This window comes from Homalodisca vitripennis, chromosome 4, assembly GCF_021130785.1.
Source record: "Homalodisca vitripennis isolate AUS2020 chromosome 4, UT_GWSS_2.1, whole genome shotgun sequence".
Taxonomy (NCBI): domain Eukaryota; kingdom Metazoa; phylum Arthropoda; class Insecta; order Hemiptera; family Cicadellidae; genus Homalodisca; species Homalodisca vitripennis.
This window is the reverse complement of record NC_060210.1, coordinates 88,058,147-88,085,072: the sequence shown is the minus strand read 5'-3', so window position 1 is coordinate 88,085,072 and position 26,926 is coordinate 88,058,147. Positions and strand designations below refer to the sequence as shown.

The window sequence follows — 26,926 nt, the reverse complement described above, 5'->3', positions numbered from 1 at the left end:
TATTACATTTTTATCAAAGGTAGGCTGATATGCAATTTCAAATGACATATTACGACTCAGCAGATATTTGATTTATTTAATCTTTGGAGAAGCATTCTCCTATTTACTGATAACTCAATCCTGATTACCAGAATTTCGGGTTCAAGGTTGCTCATGTAAATGGTAGATCAGTTGCTAAAGGAGAAGTATTGGTTTTGTATGAATAGGCTGAAACTGAAAGTGGATTAAACATAAAGCTTATTCTGTACTCTCGGATCAGCAATACCTCAAGTGGAAGACAGTGTAAAATTAAACTTTGTGCTGGATCCAAAACTGATTTAGAAAAACATAAGCACTTAACAGAATGTGCAACACTGGCCACGGTGCTATTGCTTGTCAGAAAAGTGAAGAATTTGTTAACCAGGTCTGACATGATAGTAAACTTTTTCCATCTCATGCCAGTTATGGTGTTTTTCTGTGGGAGATGCTTGATACAACTTCTATGTTTAATCACTGGCTGTGACCTAGTAAACATGGTCATCTCTATTTCCCAGACCTAAGAGTACTGACTGTCAACAAGCAGTTATATGTTATGTTTGAGTGTGCTTTACCTTCATCATCCAATGGAAATAAATTCACTACACAAAAAACAATGTTAGATGGGAGTGTGTTAAAAGATGATAGTAAGCTAGAGAGAGGGAGAAGAGAGAGAAAGAGAGGGGAGAGGGGGTCTCAATTATGCAAAGACATGCAGGTCTTGTCATACTGATGCAGTGATCAGCAGGAAGGCTGTGACATTGGATTGTTTTTGAAATGTTTACTAAAACAATGGCCAGGAAACGTGTGTACTGTCTTCTATGTCAGAATCTCTGGTGAAATCACAGAGGATATGTTCTAATTGGTAAATTATGATGGCATTGTGTATATGCTTTTGAACAAATGGAAATAAAATATTTCAGCAAAATATTTGGTGTATCATTTTCCTCCAAGGAGAACTCACAGGATGGTAAGAGACTTCAACCCTCGTGTCACATTTAATTGACTGAGCATCATTTATATATCACTTATACAAAAAGCTTCATTTATATAATATATAAATTAACTATATTATAGTTAACACTGAGTTTGATGATAGTTCATGTCACTCTATGGGATTCAGCTGAGCGTTAGCAAATAATTTTAAATTGGTCGTATGGGTAACTATAAAGCCAACAAGAATATAGGAGGATAAATGAATTTGTAAACAAAATGAGTATAATCATATTAAATTTTAATTCATATAGTAAAACAAAAACTAATAGAGTTTAAGGTTAATGTTAAAAGTCTGAAACAAAATTTGATTTTAATGCACTCTTGTGTTATAGTACCCTCATCAGCTCACCAAAACTTTTATTATTTGAAAATTGTTATGAGACTAAACTGAATGAACAAAAATGTGAATGTACCATGAAGATATCGTGGAGTAGATTTAACCTGTAGACTTTAAATTTTTCATAAAAATTGATTTCTAAAAATAAAAAATAAATACTATGAGTATGCATGTCGAATTGTGGCACTTGACTGAACATCATTGAAACTTTTCGCTCAGTAGAGTGACACAATTTTCTTTGTCCACACAGCATATTGTCAAAATGTCTTTTCTGTATGACATCAGTCCATCCATTTCCATGCAGGACATCTTGAGAATGAAATAAGCCATAGATTTGAAATTTTGCATGTAGCTTCAGCGAACCTGTTACGTGACACGTGGTGTGACATACACCTACGTTGTATATACAATAGATAGATAGGTCATATCGAAAAACGTAATAATGCAATGGATTTCTGAAAATCTGAAACTTGGTTTTGTCGATTTCAAGAACCATGATGATGTTGTGTTTAGGTTACTTCACTTCACCAGCCTTTTAAAAACCTCATAAACATGTGGAGTGCTAAAGGTTTTATACATTATAGTCTCTTGGAACATTTGTCTGGCCCTTTTGAATAGAGTAGAGTTACAGAAAAGATTAATAATAGAAAAGAGGATAGAGTGACCTAAAAATCATTCTATTCAAATTTATAAACAGACATTGTTGAATAGGTAATCTCAGTTGAATTACCATTGATATAAGTAATAAGTTAATAAACGCTTTGAAACCTTGCCTTTGTAACAGTCCAGGAGGATTTCTGCAATGGTATCGATCTGCGAGTTCTCAAAAGCATCTTTTCCTGCAATGTTTGCCTGTTTACCAATGTAACGGGTGAATGCAATGTGCTGACTTGCCAGTTTATAATCTACTCTCATCTCAAGTAGATGTCCAAACCCATCACCTGAAAATAATACATATTTTCACAACTATATTTTATTTATTGAAAATTATCATGTACTCAAGATTACTGTCGTAATAGCATTGTTAACCTTGGAAGACCTACATAATACTTCATTTGTGTCATTGTAATGCTTAGCTATCTTGTCTCATAAGTTTTTTTTTTATGTTAAAAACACATTAATACAATTTACATTTTTTCCTTCATAATCTCTTTGTTTTAATCATATAAAATAATTTTAGTTTATTGAGAAATATGTAATTTAGCTAGTGATGACAATTTTGATTGTTAATTAATATTTTATACTTAATTTTATATTTTTACTTGATCTAATTTTAAAAACCATTCTTTCTTATTTATTTTATTATTGTAGTGGGTTAAATATGAGATTACATTAGTATATTTACTGTATAATGATTGTAAAGCAATTTAATTTAACTCATATTTATATATCACAATGAAACAAATACTATTATTTTTTAGCCATCATCAATAAAATAGTTAACTAAATAATTTTTACATCTTGTATTTTATATAATAATCTTATGCATAAATGGTCCAATTCTCTTGTTTATAGTTTTATTTACTGTCTATTATTTCATATCTTGCAACAATGCATGGTTTTTATTTAATTATCTATTTATATTTTACATTTTATACGTTTACTAATAAAAAAATTAGTCAAAATTATTGTGTTGTACCATTAACAAATAAATTTAAAACCCTCCACAAAATCATATGATTGATCATATTATTATGCAGCTAAAACAGTTAGTAATAGTTGAAATTTGAACAAAAATTTATTTTATAAATAACTCAGCCAAGTTTGATGGCCAGTGTGGTATGCCATATTGTTTTAATATGGTAACCTTTTAAACCTCACAACTCTGTTTTTATGAACCTAGAGAAAAAACAAAGAAGTATTCTGGAATTTTTATAACATTACCTAAACTTTTTGTTATAAAATTGTTTTGTATCTTAAACTGTTTATGAGAGATTTAGTACATGTAAATTCCTGGAGAGTAAAGTAATAATATTTCAGTTGTTACAAAATTTACTTACTTCTACCAACTCAGCTGGAAGGACTATTTTAAATGAGGACCATAAAAATTAATATAAAATAAAAATAATATTCAGATAAGTATTTAAATATGTAAATTATTAACTATTATGAATAGAGTAATGAGTAAAATTAGTATTGTGAGACTGCTACAAAAAATAAATTTATACTAGATAGAATTTTACTTACGGAAATCTATCTCAGGCCAATTATTATAATCGTAGGGATGAAAATCTTCAAATGGTTCTCCTATGTAAGTTAGCAAATATCTTAAACCTTCCCTCAAGCCACGGATGTTATAGTGTGTTATTTTATATTTGGCACACATACTTTCTTGTGTCCTGCTAGAAGCTCTCGCTGAATGCATTAAAATAGCATTCATATCATCAGAACTTGATTCTGGACTACTTGTTTGGAATCTGCTTACTTTTTCATCTAACCTGTCTTCTGGTTCTGCTTCCTTTTTGTTTTGACTTACTTGGAGTTCTTTTTTATCTAAATGTAATGCTTCATTGATTATTATTTTTCTACTACCTTTTTCATTTACTGATTTTTGCATGGTTTCAGCACTAAGAAATATTTTATTTGTCTTTTCTTTGGATTCTCTCTCTTTGCTTGGACTTACTTGAAGGTTTGCTATGTTTGAGTCAATTTTTAATTTATCTGTACTTAATATTGTGCTGCTTGCTATACTCGTATTTCTGCTCACTATTTCATTTACTTTATCTTTTTGTATGTTTTCAGTACTAATGCATGTTTTAGCAATCTTAATCTTTTCTTTTAATTCTGTATTCCCTGTATTCTGTTTTACTCCACATTTTTCCCTGAATGACTTAAGCAATTGCTGGAAGGACACTGGTCTTTCATTACTTTGTTTGTCTTTGCTTATACTTGCACATTCCTTTTCTTCTGGCACTGTTCTCTTTTTGTTTGTCCTCACTTCAAATCCTTCCATGTTTGAATCAACTTCTTGTTGATCTGAATTTAATATTTCATTGGTTATTATTTTTTCACTATTGTTTTCATTTACTTTATACTCTAGGTTGATTTCAGTGCTAATGACGGATTTGCTTGCATTTTCTGTTGATTCTGAACTATCCTTGCTTGAAATTATTTGATGGTCTAATGCTTCATTGCTTATTAGTTCACTCCTTTCTCTTTCATTTACTTCATCTTCTGATGTGTTTTGAGTGAACATAATTTTGTTTTCTTCATCTCCTGATTTGGTTTTTTCGTTTATATTTTCTTCTACTAGCTTTTTGCTTGGACTTATTTGAAATTCTCCTGTACTTAAATAATACAATTTTGGGTATGCAGTATAGTCTTCTGCTTCTCTAAATTTCTTCAAGTTTAAGAAAATTTCTTGTTGTGCTGAATACCACAATTTATCATTGTTTAATAGTTCCCAGCTTTCTCTTTCATTTAAATGATAGCCTCTTTTATTTTGAGTGATGAATGTTGTATTGCTTGTGTTTTCCTCTGATTCAGTACTCTCTCTGCTTAGATTTAGGCTTACTTGAGATTCTTCTGAGCTTGAATTAAATATATTTTGGTATGAGCTGAACTCTTCACATTCTTGAAGTACGTTCATGTCTAAGTTAACTTTGCGTTGTACTGAATCCAATGTTTTATTGTGAATTAGTTCACTGCTTTCTCTTTCATTTACTTTATCTTCTATTTTGCTTTGTGGTACAAAGACATTATTGCTTATCTTTTCTTCAGATTCTGCACTTTCTCTGCTTGGACTTACTTCAAGTTCTACCACATTTAAATTAAGTAATTTTCCACCGGAATTAGATATTGTACTATTTATTCTTGTTCTTTCAATATTTTCATTTTCTTTATCTTCTATTTTGCTTTTTGGGATAAAGACTTTATTGGTTATCTTTTCCTCTGGTTCTGTACTCTCTTTGCTTAGACTCACATCAAACTCTTTCACATTTAAATCAAGTAATTTACCACAGGAACTAATTGTTTCATTGTTTATTCTTGTTCTGTCTATAATTTGGTTTACTTCATCTTCTGATTGGATTTTTGTAAAAATATTCATTTTGTTCATGTTTTCTTCTACTTTCTTCTTGCTTGGACTTGGTTCAAATTCTTCTGCACTTGTATCAAATAATTTTTGATGTGAACTGAATTCTTCACTTATTTGAAGTTCCTTCATCTTTAAGTCAACTTCATGTTGTACTGAATGCAGTGTTTCTTTGTGAATTAGTTCCCTGCTTTCTCTTTCATTTACTTTATCGTCTATTTTGTTTTGAGTAATAAAGATTTTGTTGCTTATTTTTTCTCCTGATTCTGCACTTAATATGCTTGGGCTTTCTTCAAGTTCTTCCACGTTTAAATCAAGTAATTTGCCACAGGAATTAAGTGTTCCACTGCTTACGCTTGCTTTTGTTATTTCATTTACTTTATCTTCTGATTTGGGTTTTGTTAAAATATTCATTTCGTTCATGATTGCTTCTAGTCTCTTTTTGCTTGGACATACTTCTTCTGTGCTTGAATGAAATAATTGTTGATATGAATTAATTTCTTCACTACTAGATCTTTTACTGCTAAATACTTCATGTACTTTGTCTATAGGTTTGCCTTCAGTACTAATACTTGTTTTGCTTAAATCTTCTTCAATTCTATTTCTTTGGTGTAATTTAGTACTTTTCATGCTTGAATCAATTGCTTGATGATCAGAGTCTAACACTTTATTGCTTGCACTAACTTCCTGACTTTTTATTGTGTTTTCAGTACCAAGTTTTTTACTTGTCTTTTCTATAGATTCATTTAAATTTACAATTTCGTCACTCTGGTTTATATTTTGCCCATTTGAACTTACTTCAAGGCTACTTTCAGTTAGCGTCTGTTCTTTTAAACTCAGTGTTTCTATATATTCTTGTGCATTTACCAAATTTTCTTCATTACTAGAACTTACTTCTTCAGTACTTGATGTTACTTGCTGGAGAGTTGAAGGTAACATTTGTATCATTAAATAATTGACTGCTTGACCGTTTAAATTCGGCTCTTGCTGATTTGAAGTTGCTTCTGCATTGTTAGAACTACTTGGTTCTGTGTTTGTTCCTTTTTCACTCGTACTTTTTAGTGCCATAATCTGAAATAAATTATAATTTTTGTTTTATTCACATACATGTACAATAATAAAATTAAGTTTAATAAGAAATATTCATTTACATTTTGAGAATGAGAAAGCAAACTAAATTGGTTATAATTCAGTGTTTGCATTTTCAAGTGTGCAGAGATAGAACTTTAACGTACATTTTTTATGCTACTATTTTAGTTTTAATAGGAATATATAGTGTAGGTATGTTAGGCTGTGCTTTTGATCATTAGTAATTGAGTTGGCTACATCAAGTATAGAACTCTATAGAATAATAGAGGCATTTTGAAAAAAACAGAACAATATTAGTGAATATAAGTATGTATTCTGTCAATGGTCCATGAGGGATTTTAAATTCATCCATCTCACACATGGGGAATATGTGAACTCCATGCAGCTTCTGCAGTTCAGTAATCATCTTGTTCTCGCTATAAAAATCCTTTAGATGAGAAGATCCGATGTAAAATAGTTGTGCATGACAAAAAGTTAATTTAATAGACCTAACATTGATTTTATAAGACAGAACCAACCTCAGTGACTGGTTATCTGTGTACTTGGCCGCTTGCAGAGCATGCAGACCACTGAACACAGGATATCCACTTACCTCCTGAGCGTCAATGAGACATGTATTGCTATTTCTACAGACCATATTGAGCTTATAATCTTCTTTTTCAGTGTTGGAACAACAGGACACTTGTGCCACGATCCAACTACATCAAATAAAACAAAGCTGTGGCCAGTGTGTGACAATCAGCATTATGACACTTGATAAACTAAACATCACCTAACCTGGAATTCCAAGGAGAGAAGAGTCCACCCATACAGGTGAGACAGTGACATCCAGATCACTTTGAAAACAGCTGATTACTAATGTATCCTATTGCCCACACTACTGATACTGACACCCTGTTGGACCTCATTATCGTCAGTAGCCCAGAGTTCACCACCATCACCTAATGGCTGTCAGTCTCTTCAGTGTCCAAACAGCACCGTATGTGCTACTGCTTAAGACTCCAAAAGCCAAAAAAATTCATTACTAATAGACTTTGTCATAAAACTAAATATAGTATACTTTCTTGGTGATGATCATCAGTTGTTAATTGTTCTTGGCAATCAATTGAACAATTAAATTCAATTGTCAAGTCTTGAGAGGTAGATATTATTAATAAATATTACTGGCTTTGCAATCAGCTGAAACAGAAACTAAGAACTCAAGAAAAGATATATCAATTCATTATTTACTGATAATTGCCAATCTTTACTTAATCTTGAAGCCCACATTTTGGACTTAGCCCTCAAAACAATATTTAAAAAAAGAAAGGAGTCAAAGATAATAAAATGCATTGAGTTATACCCCAGCCCAAACAATAAATTTACACTTGTTCAAAGATGTTTATCAAATACTCTTGAAATTCATTCATCATTCCTAACCATGAAGATTCTTGGAGCATTGGAAATATTTTCATTTAATACTTATAGTGAATTTAAACACATTTTCCAATATTAATTTAATTTTGCGAAGCCTTTCAGAATCGAGGATTCCATAGTAAGGCAAGGTTCCTATGGGTCCGTATCCGACAGTCTTTCAAGCGGAGGTCGCAGCCATTATGAAATGTGCTCGTGAGAATATTCGTCTGCGATATAGGGGCAAGACGATTAACAATTTCACGGACAGTCAGGCAGTGCTGAAGGCGCTGGATTCCTGTGCAATCAAATCCAAACTGGTTTGGGATTGCTATCAGACCGTTTCCTCCCTTGCCAGAATCAACAATGTAACCGTTTGTTGGGTTCCTGGTCATGAGGGGATTCTTGGGAACGAAAGAGCTGATGCCCTGGCCAACCAGGGCTCAGCAACAATTATGATGGGCCCTCAACCGTTCTGCGGTGTTCCAAGGTGTGAATCCTCTAGGGTTGTCTCGAAATGGATTCGCGCGGAGCATGGGAGAAGGTGGAGGTTGCATCCGGGTTTGAGAGTGAGTAGAATGGTATTACAGTCACCTTCCTCCGAGGTGGCTTCAGACCTTCTCTCATTAAACAGATCAATGTCTTCTAAGGTCATTGGTCTCATTACGGGGCATGGTCACCTGAGGAAGCATCTACACAGAGTTGGTATCCTTCAGGAGGATCCGCTCTGTGGAAGGTGTAAAAAGCAGGAGGAGACTGCTGAGCACCTACTCTTTGATTGCCCTGCAATAGCAAGAGAGCGGTATGCCATCTTTGGTAGCTTGGACAGGGGTGGTGAATTTTCCCAGGAGGACTTGATAGGTTGTTTTTGGCGGTTTGTTGAACTGCTGAAGTTGTAGACTGGTGGGCCTCATGGTGTTTCCGGGGTGCGCAAAAAGCCCTTGAGGCTTAAGTGCATGGCAGTAGGCCGCCCCAAGGAAAAAAAAAAAGAAAAAAAGGCAACTTTACAAAAGTGCCTTTATTGGAAAACGAGTTGTAATTAACTTGTTGTATTAAATTCCTAACCATTTTAAAACATTAGCAGTAGCAAAGTGACTCACACTGTTGTGTGCATTTACTACAAAAACCTAAAATCGATTTTGAGTTGATGCAACTTTTACCATACCTCTGACAAGATAACGCTTTGGACTGTGATATTTTCAACAAAACCACCATATAGTCAATTCTCAAATGTTACAAATACCAATCTTTAACAACAAATACCTCAACACTTGCGTCCGGTTTGACCTTATGAATCATTACTACATTGTCAATACAAAAGACGAACTATCGTCAGTTGAGAATAAAAAAAATAAAAAAAACACGTCTTCTAAAGGTTTTTCTCACAACTAACAATATCTAAAAATAATTTCAATCAGACAACTAATAGACTAATTATTATACATTTTTAGAGTTCACTAAATTAATTACAACAATGCTTAAAATGGTCCAATTATAAGATTTTCCCCGTACTTACTTTCAGCAGTATATATTGAATTTTGCTACTATTAACACAATAATAAGACGACAATGAGATAATGGAGGAGGGGTGAAGTGGTGTAACAGGGCATGGTGGCAGGACATGACGGGGCCCAGCCGAATATCCTTTCCGGGGCCCTTCCAAAGCTGAGTACGGCCCTGATCATACCCCTGTAGCATCGACAAACCAGCGGAGACAGATGTTTGGCTGTGAATATGACTTTTAGGTATATTCCTCCATTATTTTTTAGTGTTGAATTTCCTTGTCTTAGGTCCAGTGGTGTAACAAAGGGGGATGAGGGGGATAAAACCACCTCAAGTTCTAAAGATAAATAAAATATTCATATAACATCTATCTAACTTCTCTGAAATGCAGCAGTTAAATGTTTTGCCTTGAATTAGGCTTATCTAATTTAGATATATTCAGATTTATTCTGTACAACTGGGGTGTGTGCTCTTCAATCAGATTCATCCTCCTCCTACCCCTCCCCCAAAGCTGTTGCTACGCCACTGCTCAGGTCACACCATCAAAATTTTACCAACAAGAAGCAACCAATAGCAAAGTGAGGATCCTTTTCTTCCCTGAGGGAATAAGACGGTTACTCTCCACGCTTAAGTCCTAAAAAGGACATTTGCACCTCCCTTACTTATTAAAAAAATTTAAAGATTTTTAAAAGTATAACTAAAATACGAGCGTTGCAGTATGTACTGCATGAATTGTCTATATTGTATTATGTCTATAAAGAATAATAAATCATCCTTATTTTACATAGACTGAAGCGATAATATGATTTAATAATGAATAATTGCATGGGTTGGGATTTTAAATTGATTAGTTATATTATGTGAAAAATCTTTCTGCATTTCATTTACACTGTAATAAGCCTTTTCTAATGAGGGTTTTAATACTATTTTGAAAATTATTATTTTTAAGCTCTTTTTGTGATAAAGGTAAACATTATATAACCGAATTCCCATATATGGTGGACTTTTTTCAAATAAAGAAGTTTTATGGATTGGAAAGGCAAGAAGAGTTTTGTGTCTAGTATTTGATTATGCTGATTTTTGTATTGGTCAAAGGTGTTTGGATTTTTATGGACTAAGTTCAACAATATAAACCTGGTAGTATGAGTATTTTAGATTTTTTAAATAGTGGTCGGCAGCTCTCTCTAAAGTTTGCCGCAACCATTGCTCTCAGACAGCTTTTTGGGCTATGAATACTTTTTCAAAATCAGGAGACGAACCCCAGAGTACAATACCATATTTCAGAATTGATTAAACATAGGCATAATATACAATTTTACAAGTAGAAATAGATAATGAATCTGCTAATATTTTCATTGCTAAGCGAAAAGAGCTTAGTTTGTTAACTAGATAATTAACATAAAATTTCCAGTTTAAATTTTTATCAATTTTCAGTCCTAAAAATGTATGTGAATTGACTAGGTTTAATCTATTGCATTTCAAGACACTGTTTTGGTTATTTTTTGTTTTAAAATGCATTACATTTGTTAGAGTTTGGTTTAATATTAGTCCAGCAGAATTAAACCATTCATAAGTTGATTTAGAGTTCTTACGATTGATTCCTCCATACTCGTTATGTTGTTTTCTTGAATTAGTATATTTGTATCGTCAGCAAATAAGATAAAATTAGTATTTGGAAAGTCAACTGGTAAACTATTAATGTATTAATAACCCTATGGAACACCAGGACACTTATACTTGTGTCCTCAGAATCTCAGGCTTTTATAGAAGCTGATCAGATTTGAGGGCTCCTGTTCTCTGATATCCTTGGGGCTGGGGAGATATGCTCCCAGGAATTTTCAGAATTTTTGAAATGGCAAGACAATTTAACCAAATATGCTCCACTGATTTCTCCTCTTCTCTGCAGAGTCTACATTCATCAGTCTGGCTGAGGCCCACCCTCATAGGATGTTTTCTTAGGAGTCATGTCCTGTCAACATGCCTAATATCAGTCTTATATCTTCCTTTCTCTGATCCTAGGAGAGCTGCCCACCCTGTAGCATAAGGAGAAATAAACATTTTAGATTGTCTTAATCCTGAGGCTCTACCCAATTAGTGATTTGGACAATTTTTGCAATTTTTATAAATTTGTCAAATGCCATTATGTCACATTTACACGTCTGTCTATGAGCAAGTTTCTCAGAGAAAAGAACTTGCCGGAAACGTTTCCTAATGTAGATATAGCTCTAAGAATGTATTTAGGTTATCAACTGCTCCGCAAAAAGGTCATTTTTATTTCTGAAGAAAATTAAGTCATAGATAGCTACGTTTTACTCTCAAAGAAGAAAAATTGGATTCCCTTGTAATTCTGACCATTAAATCTGATATCCTTAACGATGAATGGTTTGGATTTGAATAAATAATACAGAAATAAATACTCAGTTAAGAAAGCAAGACAACATTTTAGTGTAAGATTACATTTTCACTAGTAACATTTAGTCTATCAGTTAAACAAAATGTAAAAATTAAACACTATATTTCACATAAAAACTACTGTAACAATAATTTGTATGCTAATTTTTTCGTTGTATATTATCGTATGAAAATGAAAAATAAATACATTTATTTTATTTGTGTTAAAATAATATTACTTACAAATGTAGAGTTGTCTTATTTTGAAACTTCACCAATGAATGTGAAAGTGAAGAAATTTCAAAACATATTAAATTTATTATAGTACATAATAATATCTTATTTCTACTTTACTTGTCTTTATAATATAGCAGTTACCCTAGCCTTCATACGCAATTTCACAGGTTTTGCACCTGTATGAGCACCTCTGGTTCGAGTGAATTTTTATTTTTGACACCAATGTTGAGTTTGCCTTCTTCCCACGAAAAAAAAAAATATGTTAAAAAAAATATTTATGCTGATTACAATTTATGCCGATCTCAGTATTTTTGTTCCATAGCTGATTTTGCCTCCCCCCCTGATCAAGAAAATATATATACAATACACAGCTCTGCAAAACCTACTTTTGCCAAAAGACAAGTAATTTATATTTCATAACAGTCTTTAAATTGTAAAGTAAACGTTAGACTAGATTATCTCTTAAATCTGCACTGCTAGCAGTTACCCGCTGTTATGCATGCAATTTAATAGGTGTTGCACATGTATGACCATTGCTGGTTCGAGTGAATTATATTTACGATGCCAGTGTTGAGTTTGCCTTGTTGCCATGATCAAGAAAATACGTCAAAAGGTTAATAGTAATGGCCATTGTGATTTACTTGTTCTTAGTATCTGTTCCATACTTAATTTTGCCGTGTTTCCTGATCAAGAAAATGTAATACCGGTATTCGAATTTATAATATTATTAAGATTAGGATATCTAGAAGATATGATATCAATATTAATTATTACAAAATCATATTATAATATCTTAAAACATCTGTAAACTAGTACCTAATTTAGCCAGGAACTAAATTACGCCCAGGAATTAATTTAGTCATATTCATTAATTAAGTCTTATATTATGTTGGGATGTTTCATTCAAATTCGTGGAGCACAGAGGGGTGACTGGGCGAATTATTAGAAGCCATATCTTGTGCCATAGAAAAATCCGTCACTGCTCATGTAATCAGTCACCATACCACTGGACACTGGTTTAGTATAGGAAATCTTCAAGTAGTTGAACTTTCAACCAGCCAGACCCCTCCATTTTGAATCAACATTGGAGGGCGTGACAGGTAGGCCTTTTGCTGTAGTGGGGAAAAGTGTGTTGATATGAGCGGTGAGAGAGGGCAAATTATTGACATGTTGAGTGACTGGTAGGAGTTTTAGCAGTTTCCAGTACTGGGATACATGCAGTGCTACCTATGTCTAAAATAAAATATCTTAATTTTATGTCACTTTTTAGATAGGAATTCCTTTGATGTAATAAATAAGTTCACTTGCTCTTTGTAAAGTTCACAATAATGTTATCCCTCTCTTATATTTTTCAATTTCTTTAAACTATTTAAAAAAAAAAACTTAGAAGGGAGTGAATATAAATTACTTTTACAATAATAAACAATACAGGTTCCTTATTAGAAATTTTTATGTCTAATAGTTTAAGCTCATAACAGCAATATAAGAACATTTCATTACAGCTGACTGGACTTTTCAAGCAACGGGATCTGTTTTCTATGTTATTATTCCATAGTTTGCTGTAAAATTCACTCATCAAATACATTGCTTCTGACTAATTTTAAATAAATAGAAGGAATTTAGGAAAAATAATAAATAACATAGATCTATCTGGAAGTTTTAAATGATTTAATTGTAATAATCTTATATTTAAAATACTGCTGTGTTGTGAATTGAAAACAAAATTAAAGGCTATTTGTAATAATTTGTTAGAGGACATAATATTCTGTTGGTTACGAGAAATAATTTAACTATGATCCTGATTGGTGGAATTACGTCTAACATACAAACCTAACATAATTTCTTATGGTTTCAATTTAAAGAATACTTTTAAAGCTATACACTTTCCCTTGATATCTTTCCCTAATATAAGGGCTAAAGATGGAATCTCTATACATTTATGCCAACTTACGTGGGTTTCATAATCCATTTGTACTGTACATTCACAGGGTTAGCCAACTGAACGAACTGAATAACTAGTTACTTTGGTACAAGAAATCTGAGCGTTCAAAAAAATTAAATTCATGCAACGAACTACGAAGAGTATCCTAAAAACTTTTCATCAATCTAGCCCTGTAGGCTTTGTATGAAAAAGCGCGCGCAATTGCTTATTTCAAAAAAATGCTCTCTAGGATCACTTGATCGGTCTCTCAAGTTTTCACCCATACTGAACAACTAAAACTATAACCTAAGAAAGCTAAACAACAATAATAACAAAACTAAAACACCAGAAAATACAATTTCCACAAATACTATTGGATTCGTAACCTGAAACACAAAACCCTGCACTTGTTTACAGTTTCACAACAACGAGGTTGACCAGTACTACGTTAGCGACGTAGCGTCAGCTGTCCATAGAGAACGATGTTTTACGGTAAACAAAGAAGACAATAATCGAAGTAAGAACAGTAAATCGGAACTATAGTGAATGCTCTTCTAGAATATATCAAATAAAAATAATTTATATGACCTAAAATAATTCAGTTAATTGCCTAAAATTTCAATAACTGTACATGTCTACTTCTGCGACGAAAATTCGTTTCGTACCAGCTGGAGGGTTAAATCCTAGAGAAGTATTGTTTTACAAATTGTATTTTATGCAGTAAAATTTACGATCAGTATTAATAAGTATATTGAATATTATAAAATGACTAAGCATTTCTGAATGATTTAACTGTTAACAGTAAAAGTCTTCATCAATATAGGATATAAAAAAATAAAACACATTTTTGTCGTCAGATAATTTTGATATCCTCAGCAAACATATTATAGTTGTTTAGTAGAAAATTTTAAAAATAATTTAAATCACCGAATCCCATCATAAAAAATATTAGGTTTAAACTCTATGTAATTTTAAAGGGTTCAATGTAAAATAAACTGACATAAAAAGATTTGTAAAATTGTGAAAAGGCCAGCCATTTAAGCATTTTTTTATGATTTAACTTGTAACAGTAAAAGTCTCTTCATCAATATAGGGTATACAAAATATTTTTGTCCTCAGATAATTCTGACATCTTCAGCAAACATAAAGTTGGTTAGTAGAACATTTTTAAATCCATGTAAATTACCAAATTCCATCATAAAAATCATCATAAACATTATGGTTAAGTTCTATGTCATTTTAAAGGGCTCAATGTAAAATAAACTGACATAAAAATTCCACAATACTGTAAAATAAGTCAGCCATTTAAAGCCTTTATTTAGACAGCCTTATAAGGAATTTATTATTTTAAAAAGTTGTTCTATATTCAAGATTTACGCAAAATTTATCTTTAAAAAATGGATAAGTAATAAGTAGAACTAATGACATTGTACTAAAATAATTTGTATCGATATATCACTCACCCAAATATTTGCTACGAAATATTTTCAAGGTTTATTGAGTTTGATATTTACTAAGTTCATTTGTGAGTTTACTTTTCCATAATTCCCAATTTACAGGTTGTCTATTAAAATGTCAAACTTAATGATGTTTCTTTAAACAAAGCATTCATGTAAATATAGCTCCTAAAATCCTTTTTTTCTCTGCTTGTGTGTTTGTATTTTATTTTAAAATATTCATATCTATAAAATATAATGATAATGTTACAATTTTGCAGGATATTGACCTTACTATATCCTAACATACTGCAAAAATTAACTTACATAAATAATTTTTAGGTAATGAAAGCAAAGAATTTTCATACCAATTCCTTCAAAAGCCGATATGAGGACAACAAAATCCTAATTTGCAAGTAAAATCTATTTCATTAAGTAAAAGTCAACAATTGTGTCCTGAAACGAGTATTGTAAGATAAAAAAACTATCCTCCTTATTAGGCTACTCTTAATACTCAAAAAATGTGGAAAAGCAAAATGTTGAGGTAGGTACAGTGATTAGCCACAGAAAATTAATAATTTTGTAATAGTGTTAATTGATGTAGCAGTACACAACTATAATGGTGTAGTGTTAATTATATTCTACATATATGACTTAGGACATCAGACACTTCCTATCAGTCTAATAGTTCAGTAAGTGTACTAGGAATTAAAATGTTGTAATTTTGATAAGAATAAGTAAATGCATGATTTTGAAATGACATCCCAAACCTGGAAGAAGTAAATCAAGAATGAAAGAGAGAGGAGGAGGAGGAGGCCTCTCCGCATCTGGATTACCTCTCACACCAACATTAGTTGATTTAGACAGCATCACTTCAGGACAGTGTTTCCCAAACTTTCTGTACTCAAGGCTCCTTTTTGGCACTCCATCCCTTCAGCTCAATAGAGTCGATAAAGAATAACAATAAATGTTTGTGACTTTTTAATTCAGATAATAATGAATTCAAATCAGTAAAATGCCAATTGCAAATTAACCGTCATAAAAATATAAAGTAAAAACTGTGTTTTTAATAAATTATGTGAAACTATGTACTATTTACTACTACTGATTTTTAAAGATCATTATTTTTATTATATTATTGTTAGACTTGGAGTAGTACAAATAAATTTATAGAGGGAAGTAACTTAATTAAAATACAAAGCGTTTAATATTTTAAATATTGTCATAATAATTCACGATTGCTCCATAAATATTACAGTTTAGCTAGTCAGATTACGTCTACTAAAATTCATCACAGTTAGATAATATTCTATTTAAGTTTCACACAAGCCAATCAGACATATTTGCTAAAAATCTATGTGAAGGATAAGATTTCTCCTTTAATTAGTACATCAATATCTGAATATGAGGTTTGGACTCATGTTTGAAACTGCAACTCACATTTCTTTTCAATTTTTAAGTTAGGTCTGTATTTTTATTTGGTGACTGCCACAGCTGAGAGGTCCACTTCAAAAAGATACACGTATCAAACGGTATTAAGACAAGCAATGCTTTCCTGGCAATTTGGGGGTTCTCTTTTTTCAAAGTTATACCAAAACTCTAGCAAATAATTAGTTTTTAATCCAGCCTATAACGAAGTATCTATTTGGAATTCAACTAGTCTCTTCAACGTTTAGATGTATTTCTTTGTTAAATGGATTTCATACCCACATTATAGAGTTGACTTTGTTGATAGGGAGACATTCATCCAAAATACACTCAGTTTGGAAAGATCTTTTTTCAATAAACTGTTTCAAGGTGGAAAATCTAGTGTATTCACCTTTAGCCATGATAGCCTTCTGCAAATCGAGTTTCTTTTTAAAACCTTCCGTTTTGTCTGACGGATTTAAAATATGTGTGTTCTTTTCTTAGTATGTTCAACTTTTCAAACAATTCAGAAAGAAAAGCTATAATAAATTTATCGGCAATAACATGGTTTTTAACCTTCTGGTAAGCATATATTTCCTGTCTCAGCTCAAATACTCTAGAAAGGGGGCTACCAAGAGACAACCAACAAGAACTAATGTAGAATAAAACATGAGCAGTCAGATCCCATGTCCGTGTACAATTTAAAAAAAAATCTTATTTTTTAGGAGTGTTTTTAATGTAGTTGATTGTACCAATAACATTGTTAAGTGCAACAATAACAATGTTAAGTATATTGTGCAGTTCCTCAATGAGATGTTCAGCTGCTAATGCTTCTCCATGGATCTTGTAATGGGTCCAAATCGCAATGGTCGCTTTCACTCAAACAGAGCTTGAAGCTACCTTTTTGACCTGCCTTTAAACTGCCACTATCAGTAGACTACATATTACAACACATTTTTGCCAGTCACTGCCATGCTTATTGGCTTGTCTGGGTGAGGTCATGTCTAGTGTCATGGCAACACATTCCAAGAAATAGTGGTGATTACCCCTGCAAGTCTCTCACCATAACACTATTCATGTGATGACGTAGCAATCTCTTTTGTGTATGCTTAATTGTTTTAATATAACAGTGATTTAATTAATGTTTGGAGCTGTAGGAATATTGATGACAGTTAAATAATTTAGTATGACATTATAAATCTAGTCTAGCATGAAAGTAATAATAAATATATATTTTTAATTTTTTCACACAAACTTATATTTTCATAAACCCTGTTGATAATTCGGTGCCCTTGGCAGGATTTACAGGCACCTCATGATGCTGCAGAGCACACTTTGGGAAGCACTGCTTTAGGCAGTTATATAATGAGCAATTTATTTTTAAATCATTTTTGTACAACTCCTCCCATTTCTTTAAGATTGGTTTAGATTCAAAGTTTTTGTGTGTGTATTTAATAACAAAGTAAGGAGAAATAGTGTCAAAAATCAGGTCCACCTGCTTCGAAAGTAAGGCTGGATAACACATTGACTATGGCAGATGCATGCTACTACTATCTCATCTGTCCTAAAGTCATTAATAACTAATATCACAGTTAAGGTGTTTAATGGATCCCATTTTTTATCACTGGTCATCCTGAATCAGTGCTGCTAAAGAGCAAGATCCAGTGCCACATGAAGGATGGGGTGTGGAATTCAATAATTCCGTTCTCTGGTTTAGCTGATCTTAATATTGTTTTATTAGGCAACTAATTTATCATCCTAATTGGATGCCCAATAAATTTGGGTTTAATTTATAAATTGCATTGTCCGGAGCTGTGTTGAAATTAAATAGAACGAGGTCCGAGGATATAGTTTTTCATCCTTGAACACTACAGACATTGGAAGTATTTATAAAACCGGTCAGAAGTGTTTAAGAGTACAAATAAAGACAAGATTGAAGTTCATAAAGTTAAACCAGTGGCAACTGGCAAGTGTGAACATTAGGGGACCTCTCTCCTGAGATGTTGAAGATTGTTGAGGATTACAACTGATAAGGGTCTATAACCAGCAAGGAAGTTTTTGGTAATTTGTGATTTTTAGATCATTTAAGCATGTTTCAACAAACATGAAATTTCAAGTTATTTCTTTTAATAACTTCTATGTGTGAATATCATCACATTTTTGATTTTTGATGGTTACATTAAGATGAAATTTATTTTAATTATAATTTTTAAGCATAGCAAATTTCTAAGTATCCAAAGCCTGGTACAATATTATTATTTACTATTTGATTTCAAAAATGTATTTCATTCAATAGCACATTTTGTATGATATTTAAATTAATAATACTGTATGAAGCAATAAGTTATATTGATAAATAAGCTTGAAAAAATTTCTTATTACATTACTAATCCTCAATTAGCTATATGAGAATTGTTCAAAATATAGTATTTCTATTAAAAACTATCATTTATACTCTAAAACTGGTATAACAAAATAAATGTAAATGGCCCTACCATTAACTCACAATGCCTTCACATGTTTTAAAAAAGGGACAGAACATTCATGTACTCCCAGTAAGTAAAGAAGTTATAGAAGTTAAGAAAAATAAATAAACTTTTCTAGAGGATGGTTGTTTGACTTGATACCTGAATATTTGCATCCATGGTATTGAAAACTGTTAAAAGACATTTAGAGGGGAATTGTAAGGATAACATAGGCTACTTGACTCATTTGTAGATTATCATACATTTCAAAAACACTTGTAATACATTTGTGTCAACAAACAATCAGTACTTGAACGTAAAAAGAACAATTTTAAGAGGGGCTCAAATCGCCTCAGCTGTACTAAAATTACGTCAGCATATAAATGTTTCAGTGTCTCGTTGAAAAAAAGCATAGTCGTAGATTAGTGATGTTATTAAGGAGTTTCTCTTCTTAATTTTTCTATGTGTCAAACTTTTAAGAAACATATCACTAAACCATACAAATTAGAAAAATGGTACAAGAAAAGTCCTGAATTTATCTGTAGTTTTCAAACATAATAAAATTCATAACATCTTTGAACTGTTGTTTTTCAGTGATCTTTTGGACAAAAGAGAGGTTCAACCAGTATATATTAATGGAAACTGAATATTCTTTAACTTTGTATATGAGGTTCTTCAGGAAATGCATGGTTTGGTAGTATATAAGTAAAAAATCCTAAAGTCCAACTATTTTAAGTTTGCTCTCCCTCCAATTCTACATATTCTGTCACTTCTAAATTTTAGAACCTACTGTCCAAACTAAATGCAACAAGTTCTCAAAAGATCATCAAATTAGGAATTGTGTCCAGGTGCAACAGCCATGTCGCCTTGACAACATATAATTATATATTTAATTATAATAATAATGTAATTTGGAAAAAATGCAGGGAAATGCATAATTTTGTATATCTTTTATAGTGTCAAAGGATATCTCAACCTTTAAATTGACACTCAAGAACTTGCCAAAAATAAAAAATTCCCTTGTCCTTAGTATAAATATTTACCTTTAACTACTGTATTTTTGAAAACGTATTTGAAAAAGTAAATGATCAAGTAAGACCAGAATAATGTAAAATCCCTAATAAATGCAGGTTGTTTTGCAATTATTGTTATAATTATGTCTCAGGAGCCAAAAACTAAGTGTTTTGGGAATATGAGAATATTAACTAAATGAAATATAGACTTAGCATTTGAGTAATTTTCATTAACCTTAAGATTTCATGATCAAAGGTTGTATTTAGAAAACTACTCTTTTAAAGGCTTGCTCAAAATAGCTGATTGGGATATAAAATTTAAAATATTGTAACTTTAATTTTTGAAAAAATAAAATATGTAAACAAGTTCATGAAATAAGGTATGACAGCAACGAACATATTTGTGTAAGGTATATCCATGAACCCAAATATATCTTGTTTTATTGAAAAGCTGCAGTACGGGGCTCCACAAAAAAAAAAAACAAACTAAAACTACATATAACTGTTTTTTAGGTAATTTAAGTATTTAAAATATACTTATATTGTGTATCAACAAAAGCCTTCTTTAAGGTTTGGATGCCAAAAACATATCAATTACCATTGATCAAAGATTTACATAATTTTTTAAGTAGTTGTCAAGAAACAAGGGAACACATGAAGCACATTAGGGTTAAAAAATGGACATTTATTCTGCCTTACCGGAATTAAAATATTTGTGTTCTAGATGCCAAGGAGCCGTAACTGCATTGAGTTTGGAGTTAACCAAAGCATGTATGGGTCTCCATATCATTTACTTACAATTTCAGCTTGATTAATAATGAGTTAATGTGCAGAGACAAATACAACCACATTTTCATTACTAGAAGTTATTACTATATTGATAACTACCAATTACCCATTGCATCACATGTAATGTTGTATTAAAAAACAGGGACACAATGACCATTGGCAATATTTGTGGCCATTGTAATTTACCCTTATCTTAATATTTTTTGTGCCATGGTTGATTTTGCCTTATTCCTCCGATTACAAAAAAAAAAAATATATATATATATATACATATACAGGTCTGAGAAGTTTACTTCTATCGAAAGACAAGTAAGTTGGGTGAATTAATAGTAAAAGTTCGATATTAAGTTTATCTTTGATATACGAGTATGTTGTACAGTACTGATCAAGCACTGCATACTTAACATGTACTAAAACATATAGTTAAAAGTATATTTTTAATAAAGCTAAAGTATATTTTCTTATCTGGATACTTTCTTACTCTGTGCTCAACAGCAGTTTTTGAAAAGGTTGAAATAAGAATTATTCATATTATCAAGCTCACTCTATGCTTCAATATTATAAATGTAAACAAATGTCTTTATTAATTAAGCATACGGTTGTGCTGTCATAAAACAATGTGTTTACACAGAACAGTTGATTATATTTAAACAGACTTTTTCAATTAAAATTTGTGTGCTGCAAAGCCACTTTAGAGACTAAAGTAGGATTTTTCTAAATTTAGAGACCAGTGAAACAAAGCCCAAAGGGATTTTAAAAATAGGAAAGGCCTATTATGTTAATCAGAGATCCTAAGAATGTCCATGTAAAATTTCAGTAAAATCGGACCAGTAGTTTTTACGTGATTAACACACATTGAGAGGTAACATTCGATTTTTATATAATAATATAGATTTTCAAAATTATCGGGTTAAAAAACACTTTTGTGTGTATTACATCATAATTTCTGAAAGTGATTTATATTTATATTTTAGTCCTGCAACCTTGGATAATAATATGATAATGTTAAGGGGATTCTGCATCTAGATGGGTGTTTTTTTTATATTTACTAACATTTTATTATTTTGATGTATTTTTTCAATTCCCTACATGTAAAAACTAATATGTAAAATACCTTTGGGTGTCATATTTTAATTTTACTTGGATACAATAAAATAAATACTCGTTTTTATTTTGTAAATAACGTTAATTTTTAAAATTGATATTCCATAGCTGAATGACAATCAGATTGTTATCCTGTTTATTTTTATTTTGATGCTATTGACAGCTACTACATTTCCTATGTATTTTCATTGTCATACCCCAATAGATTAAAATTCCATGGGCTTTTTAAAAATTAAAAAAAATATTTTCTCATTTTATTTTATTTGTATAATTAAAAAAAATAGGTTAGGTAAGCTGTAGAGTTATGAAAATACATAGGAATTTTAGACATGATATGAATAATACCTGGAAAAAATTTCAGCTCTCTATGTATTATGGTTCTCAAGCAATATCAATTTTTATTCAAAGAAACCTAACTTTTCGGAAAATCGCGATAAACTAAAATAGTTTCATTTCTTCAATGTAATCTACAAGTTTATATTAATACAACAATTTTATTATAACATAATATTACATTAATTTGTTATTTTACATAGGCCTATTAGAATAGTATCCATAAATATTTTTTGTTGGTCCAAAATCTAAGTTTTGAAGTCTTAAAAAAAAAAAAAAATTAGACCTACCGTATCAAGTAGTGGTTCCAGCATTCAGATCTTTACAGCCAAATGTAGCCTACTAGGTTTTAGACCTAGAATTCTCCTGCACCATACACCAGCCCTTCTGTTGCTCTTAGTCTTTCTTCTTCTGCTATCTGTGCCACTTTCAGTCTCCTCCTATATTCTCCAATCTGTAACTCTTTGCGCCTTTTTGATAGTCGTTAGCCTGCTTTTATCCAAAGCGCTTAGCTATCCTATAACTGTGCCTCCCAGGACTAATACCTGCAGCCTCTTGATAGCTTGAACAAGTTTTCTATAGCCTGTGTTGTAAATGCTGATGGCTTCAAAAATACCCAGTTCAAGTTTTGTTTTAGATGTGTAAACAGTTTTGGGGCACTTTGACCAAATAACATTGTGGAGCGCCTCATTGGCATTTTGAGTCCGACCGGCTAAAACACCTAGTCAACAAAGTTTCGGTGGAGAGCCTCTCATATAAAGGAAGCATTTCTTTCACTACATTAGGAGAGAGAGGTGTTTTGATTTTCAATGCATGTGGTTCAGGAGATCTTCCATCAGCAATGGGCTCTTTGGTTAAAAACACCAAGATTCCTTCCCTAGCGGACATAACTTATGATGTGGTGACTCATCAGTGGATTTACAGTGAAAGAGAGTGGCATATATTGCCTCTTTCATTTTGGTTACATTACCAAGGTTTTTTAGTATACCATTGTGGTAATACCTTGTTAGTTTTTGTATAACTGGTTCACTTAGGTGACCTCGAGATCGACCTCCAACTGGGTTTTTTGATTTTGAACGATCCTTTACTAGTTTTCTCAATCCAGTGCCTAACCTCTTTGCAACATGATTGAGGCACTCCACTTTTTCAATCTGTTTGTCACCATAAATATTGCAATCATTTAGATGTGCAATTGTTTTTGCATCGCCATCCGACAACATGGTTGTATATCTAAATCCAATGCTTTCCGAACGCCGCCACAATCTTTCTGCTGCCTCCACCTCCATTCCTGGTGATGAACCTACTTAGTTTTGGTTACATACACCTTTGTGATTGTTGTACCAAGTCTGAAAATGCTCAGGGTTGCTAATTTTTCGTTTTGCTACCTCACATATGTTACAAAATTTGGATATCACTTCAAAATCTATAACAAGACCTGTCAAAATTTCAATACAACAACCAATCCCATATTTGGATGTGAAACCACGTTTCTGCCATGATCCGTCATAACTCACAGTTATGTCAAACACCTCATTGTCAGCATCTAAAGTGCCATAACACTTTTTTACTTCGAATCGGGCTAATTCCAAAACATGTTTCCATTTCTGTTTTTGAAGAAGCGTTGTAGGCTACTTATATGTTTTTGAAACGTTCTATAATTCATTGGACTCATGTTCAAGGACATACAAACATATCTAAAGCCCTATGCCCTTTGCCAATAGAAGCAATTGCTTTGGACTACTCTGCGGTTTACGTCATAAGAACCTCTCGGAGTGTCGTTTGTATTCGTCGACTGGGACGTACAAAAGCTAGTCTCATAATCACAGTCATCACATTTTACATTCAGGGTAACAGCAAAACCTTTTTTATGCATTTGGTTATTACTTTTGACCTCTCAGAAAAACACATTTTACAAGGAAAAGAGCCTATAAAACTTTCAAGCTTCTTGGTTTCGACTAAAATGTATTCTGATGATTCGTTTTTTTCTGGAATCTATCTCATTATAACTAGAATATAATGCAAATCCAGTAGGCTACTTACATTTTCCACAGTCTCTTCACTTACTTGTTGTTGGACAAATGGTGCATTTGTAACATGTTGCATACTAACACTAGGTTGTGGATCACAAGTTTGTAGGTTAGGCCTAGGCTCAACTGGAGCTCTATTTCCATTGTCACTTGTATCTTTCCATCTTAGCGAAATCGCTTGTCTATTTCTATCACTTAGTCTCTTTTTGGAGTTCTTTTTTCGACCCATATTTGACTAAACTATTCACTTATTGTAGACACTAAAACACAAGAAACTGCACAATTACAATTGTAAACAAACAGAATATTTTGTGAATGTTTGTTTGTGATATGCTACCATATGACTCAAATACATTTGATCAGCTGTTTGAGCAAACAGTTGTTAGCTAACTAACATACAAGCTAGCCAGAAAGACAAACAAACAAACATAAATAACTATAGAAACAAAGAGTAAACAATAATGCTTATTACATGTAAAGTTTCTTTGAAACCAGAAAATGTCGAGTTCACACTCAGGACATGGCCGAATAAAATAAATATTATGAGATAAAATATTATTTTTTTAGTCATAAAGTTATGTTTTTCTGGTTCAGAATTAAACAGAGAACAAGAATATGTATAAATATTTTTTTTTCAAATTTTTGTCATTTTTTGCCATTTCTAGATGCAGAATCCCCTTAAGTGCAATACAACATAATATATTCACATACTTCATCATTCCTTTCTGTTGTGGAGGATAGAGCAAACAATAAGGATTTAATATGTTTTGAATTTATTTAATTTAATATTTTCACTTTTACAAAATAAATAATTATTCAGAAATAGTACATTACATTTTAACAATATGGTGTAAGGTAGGTTCAGCTAAATGTATGTAACCTGTATCATAATTTTCAACATTTGTATAACAGGCATTATAATTTATACGTTGATTCTGAAAATCAATATATATTGGACTATTATTATAGTTATTAAAATCATAAAGTGTCCTAATGCTACTTATATCTTAAAGCAGGTACTTACATTTAGAACATGCTACGTTGGTCTAAAACTTCCTGTTATGGATAGGTCTGAACATGTAAATGACAAACTGCTAAATAGGAGACAGAAGATGAAAACAAGATATCCATTATCAAGGTCTCAACTGCTTGCCTTTTTCTACTTTCTCTAATTTACCCTGCAGTGGAAGAGAAATCTGTTCATTTGGTTTATTTAAAAACTAATTAAAAGGTTAAAAATCTGGAATAATATAAAATGTGATTAGTTAACTTTTATGCATGAACTGAATTATTAAGACAGTTATATTAATTAACTATGCAAAATTATTTCTCATAACTTGAAATTGAAACCAAATAAATAATAATTGAGAATTCACTATATTCTGTATCAAAATTATTAAGAAGGTTAAAAATCTTGAATGATTAAATGTTGTGAAATGTTGAAATTAATTACATACATTTAAATTAATAGGTAGGTAGTCTTATACAATATTTTATATGTTAAAGTTCATTTACATTCATATTAAATTTACAGCTACAGTAAGCCCACCAAAGAAAACTATCAGATTTAACATTGACCCATTAATGATGGATTAATATGTGTACAATTGCTTCAGAATTGATGGCTTTGTAACCTATGTAAACCAAAGTTCTCTCTATAAAAGAAAGTACAAACACAGATAATGTCTAACTAATAGTCAACTATATTTGTGTAAACAAAAAAATAGGTGTATTTCCCTAATAAAGATCATAGTGGGTTGCTCTGGTAAAAGTAATAAACATCCAAATTCAAATGTTAACATAACAATACAGATGTTCTACATGAATTTCTAATCATGTAAATTAAAACATATAGATTTATAAAATCTAAAGTTCTTTGTCACAAACAGGTTTATTATAGCTGAAGAGTGAAAGGAATAATGCAAAACTAATAATATTTAACTTTTTGAATACTTTAGAAATAAGGATTTCAAGATTCAGTGAGTAAAATGGATCATTTAACATTGCTTTAGATTGTGTTTAATAATGTGCAGAAACTCTAATAAGTCAGAGTTTTTTTAATTTTTATTAGACTTTTATCTCAGAAAACAAAAACTTATTATTTTGGGAATAAGAGGATTTTAAATATAGAGTTATCATTGTAGTATCCTTCATAATTAAACCTTAAGGTTTCACAATCAAAGATAGTATTTATTCCAGAATTATTATAATTTAAATATTTATAATTTATTCCACGGCATTTATTTCCAAATAAGTTCATAGCTTTCTCTTTTGATAGTTTCCATTTTCACCTTTCTGTTTTCATAAAAGTATTGTGCTGAGTGTTAGATTGCTGAGATTTTAAAATTAGATTTAGTGTTCGTTATTTTAAGAACCAAAAATTTAAACCTGTTTTATTGTGACGTAATTGCTTTTAAAACTTTAAACAAGGTTTAGGT

At 31.5% G+C, this 26,926-nt stretch overlaps 1 protein-coding gene across 2 annotated transcripts in view; it reads right to left on the bottom strand.

Moving 5' to 3' along the window:
- The window catches only part of LOC124359716 (spindle pole body component 110-like), a 31,178-nt gene extending 5,556 nt beyond the window's left edge, over positions 1-25,622 (bottom strand). Inside the window, exons 1-3 of one of the 2 annotated variants that reach the window (XM_046812686.1) lie at positions 25,513-25,622; positions 3,536-6,452; positions 2,122-2,289 (exon numbers count right to left, since the gene is read on the bottom strand). In XM_046812686.1, coding sequence (XP_046668642.1) covers positions 2,122-2,289; positions 3,536-6,449 — 3,082 coding nt within the window. In that variant the 5' untranslated portion in view covers positions 6,450-6,452; positions 25,513-25,622. Of the gene's footprint in view, positions 1-2,121; positions 2,290-3,535; positions 6,453-13,944; positions 14,069-25,512 lie in introns of those variants that run through there. The other variant, XM_046812685.1, reaches the window with a different exon arrangement.
- Between the last annotated feature and the right edge of the window lie 1,304 nt (positions 25,623-26,926).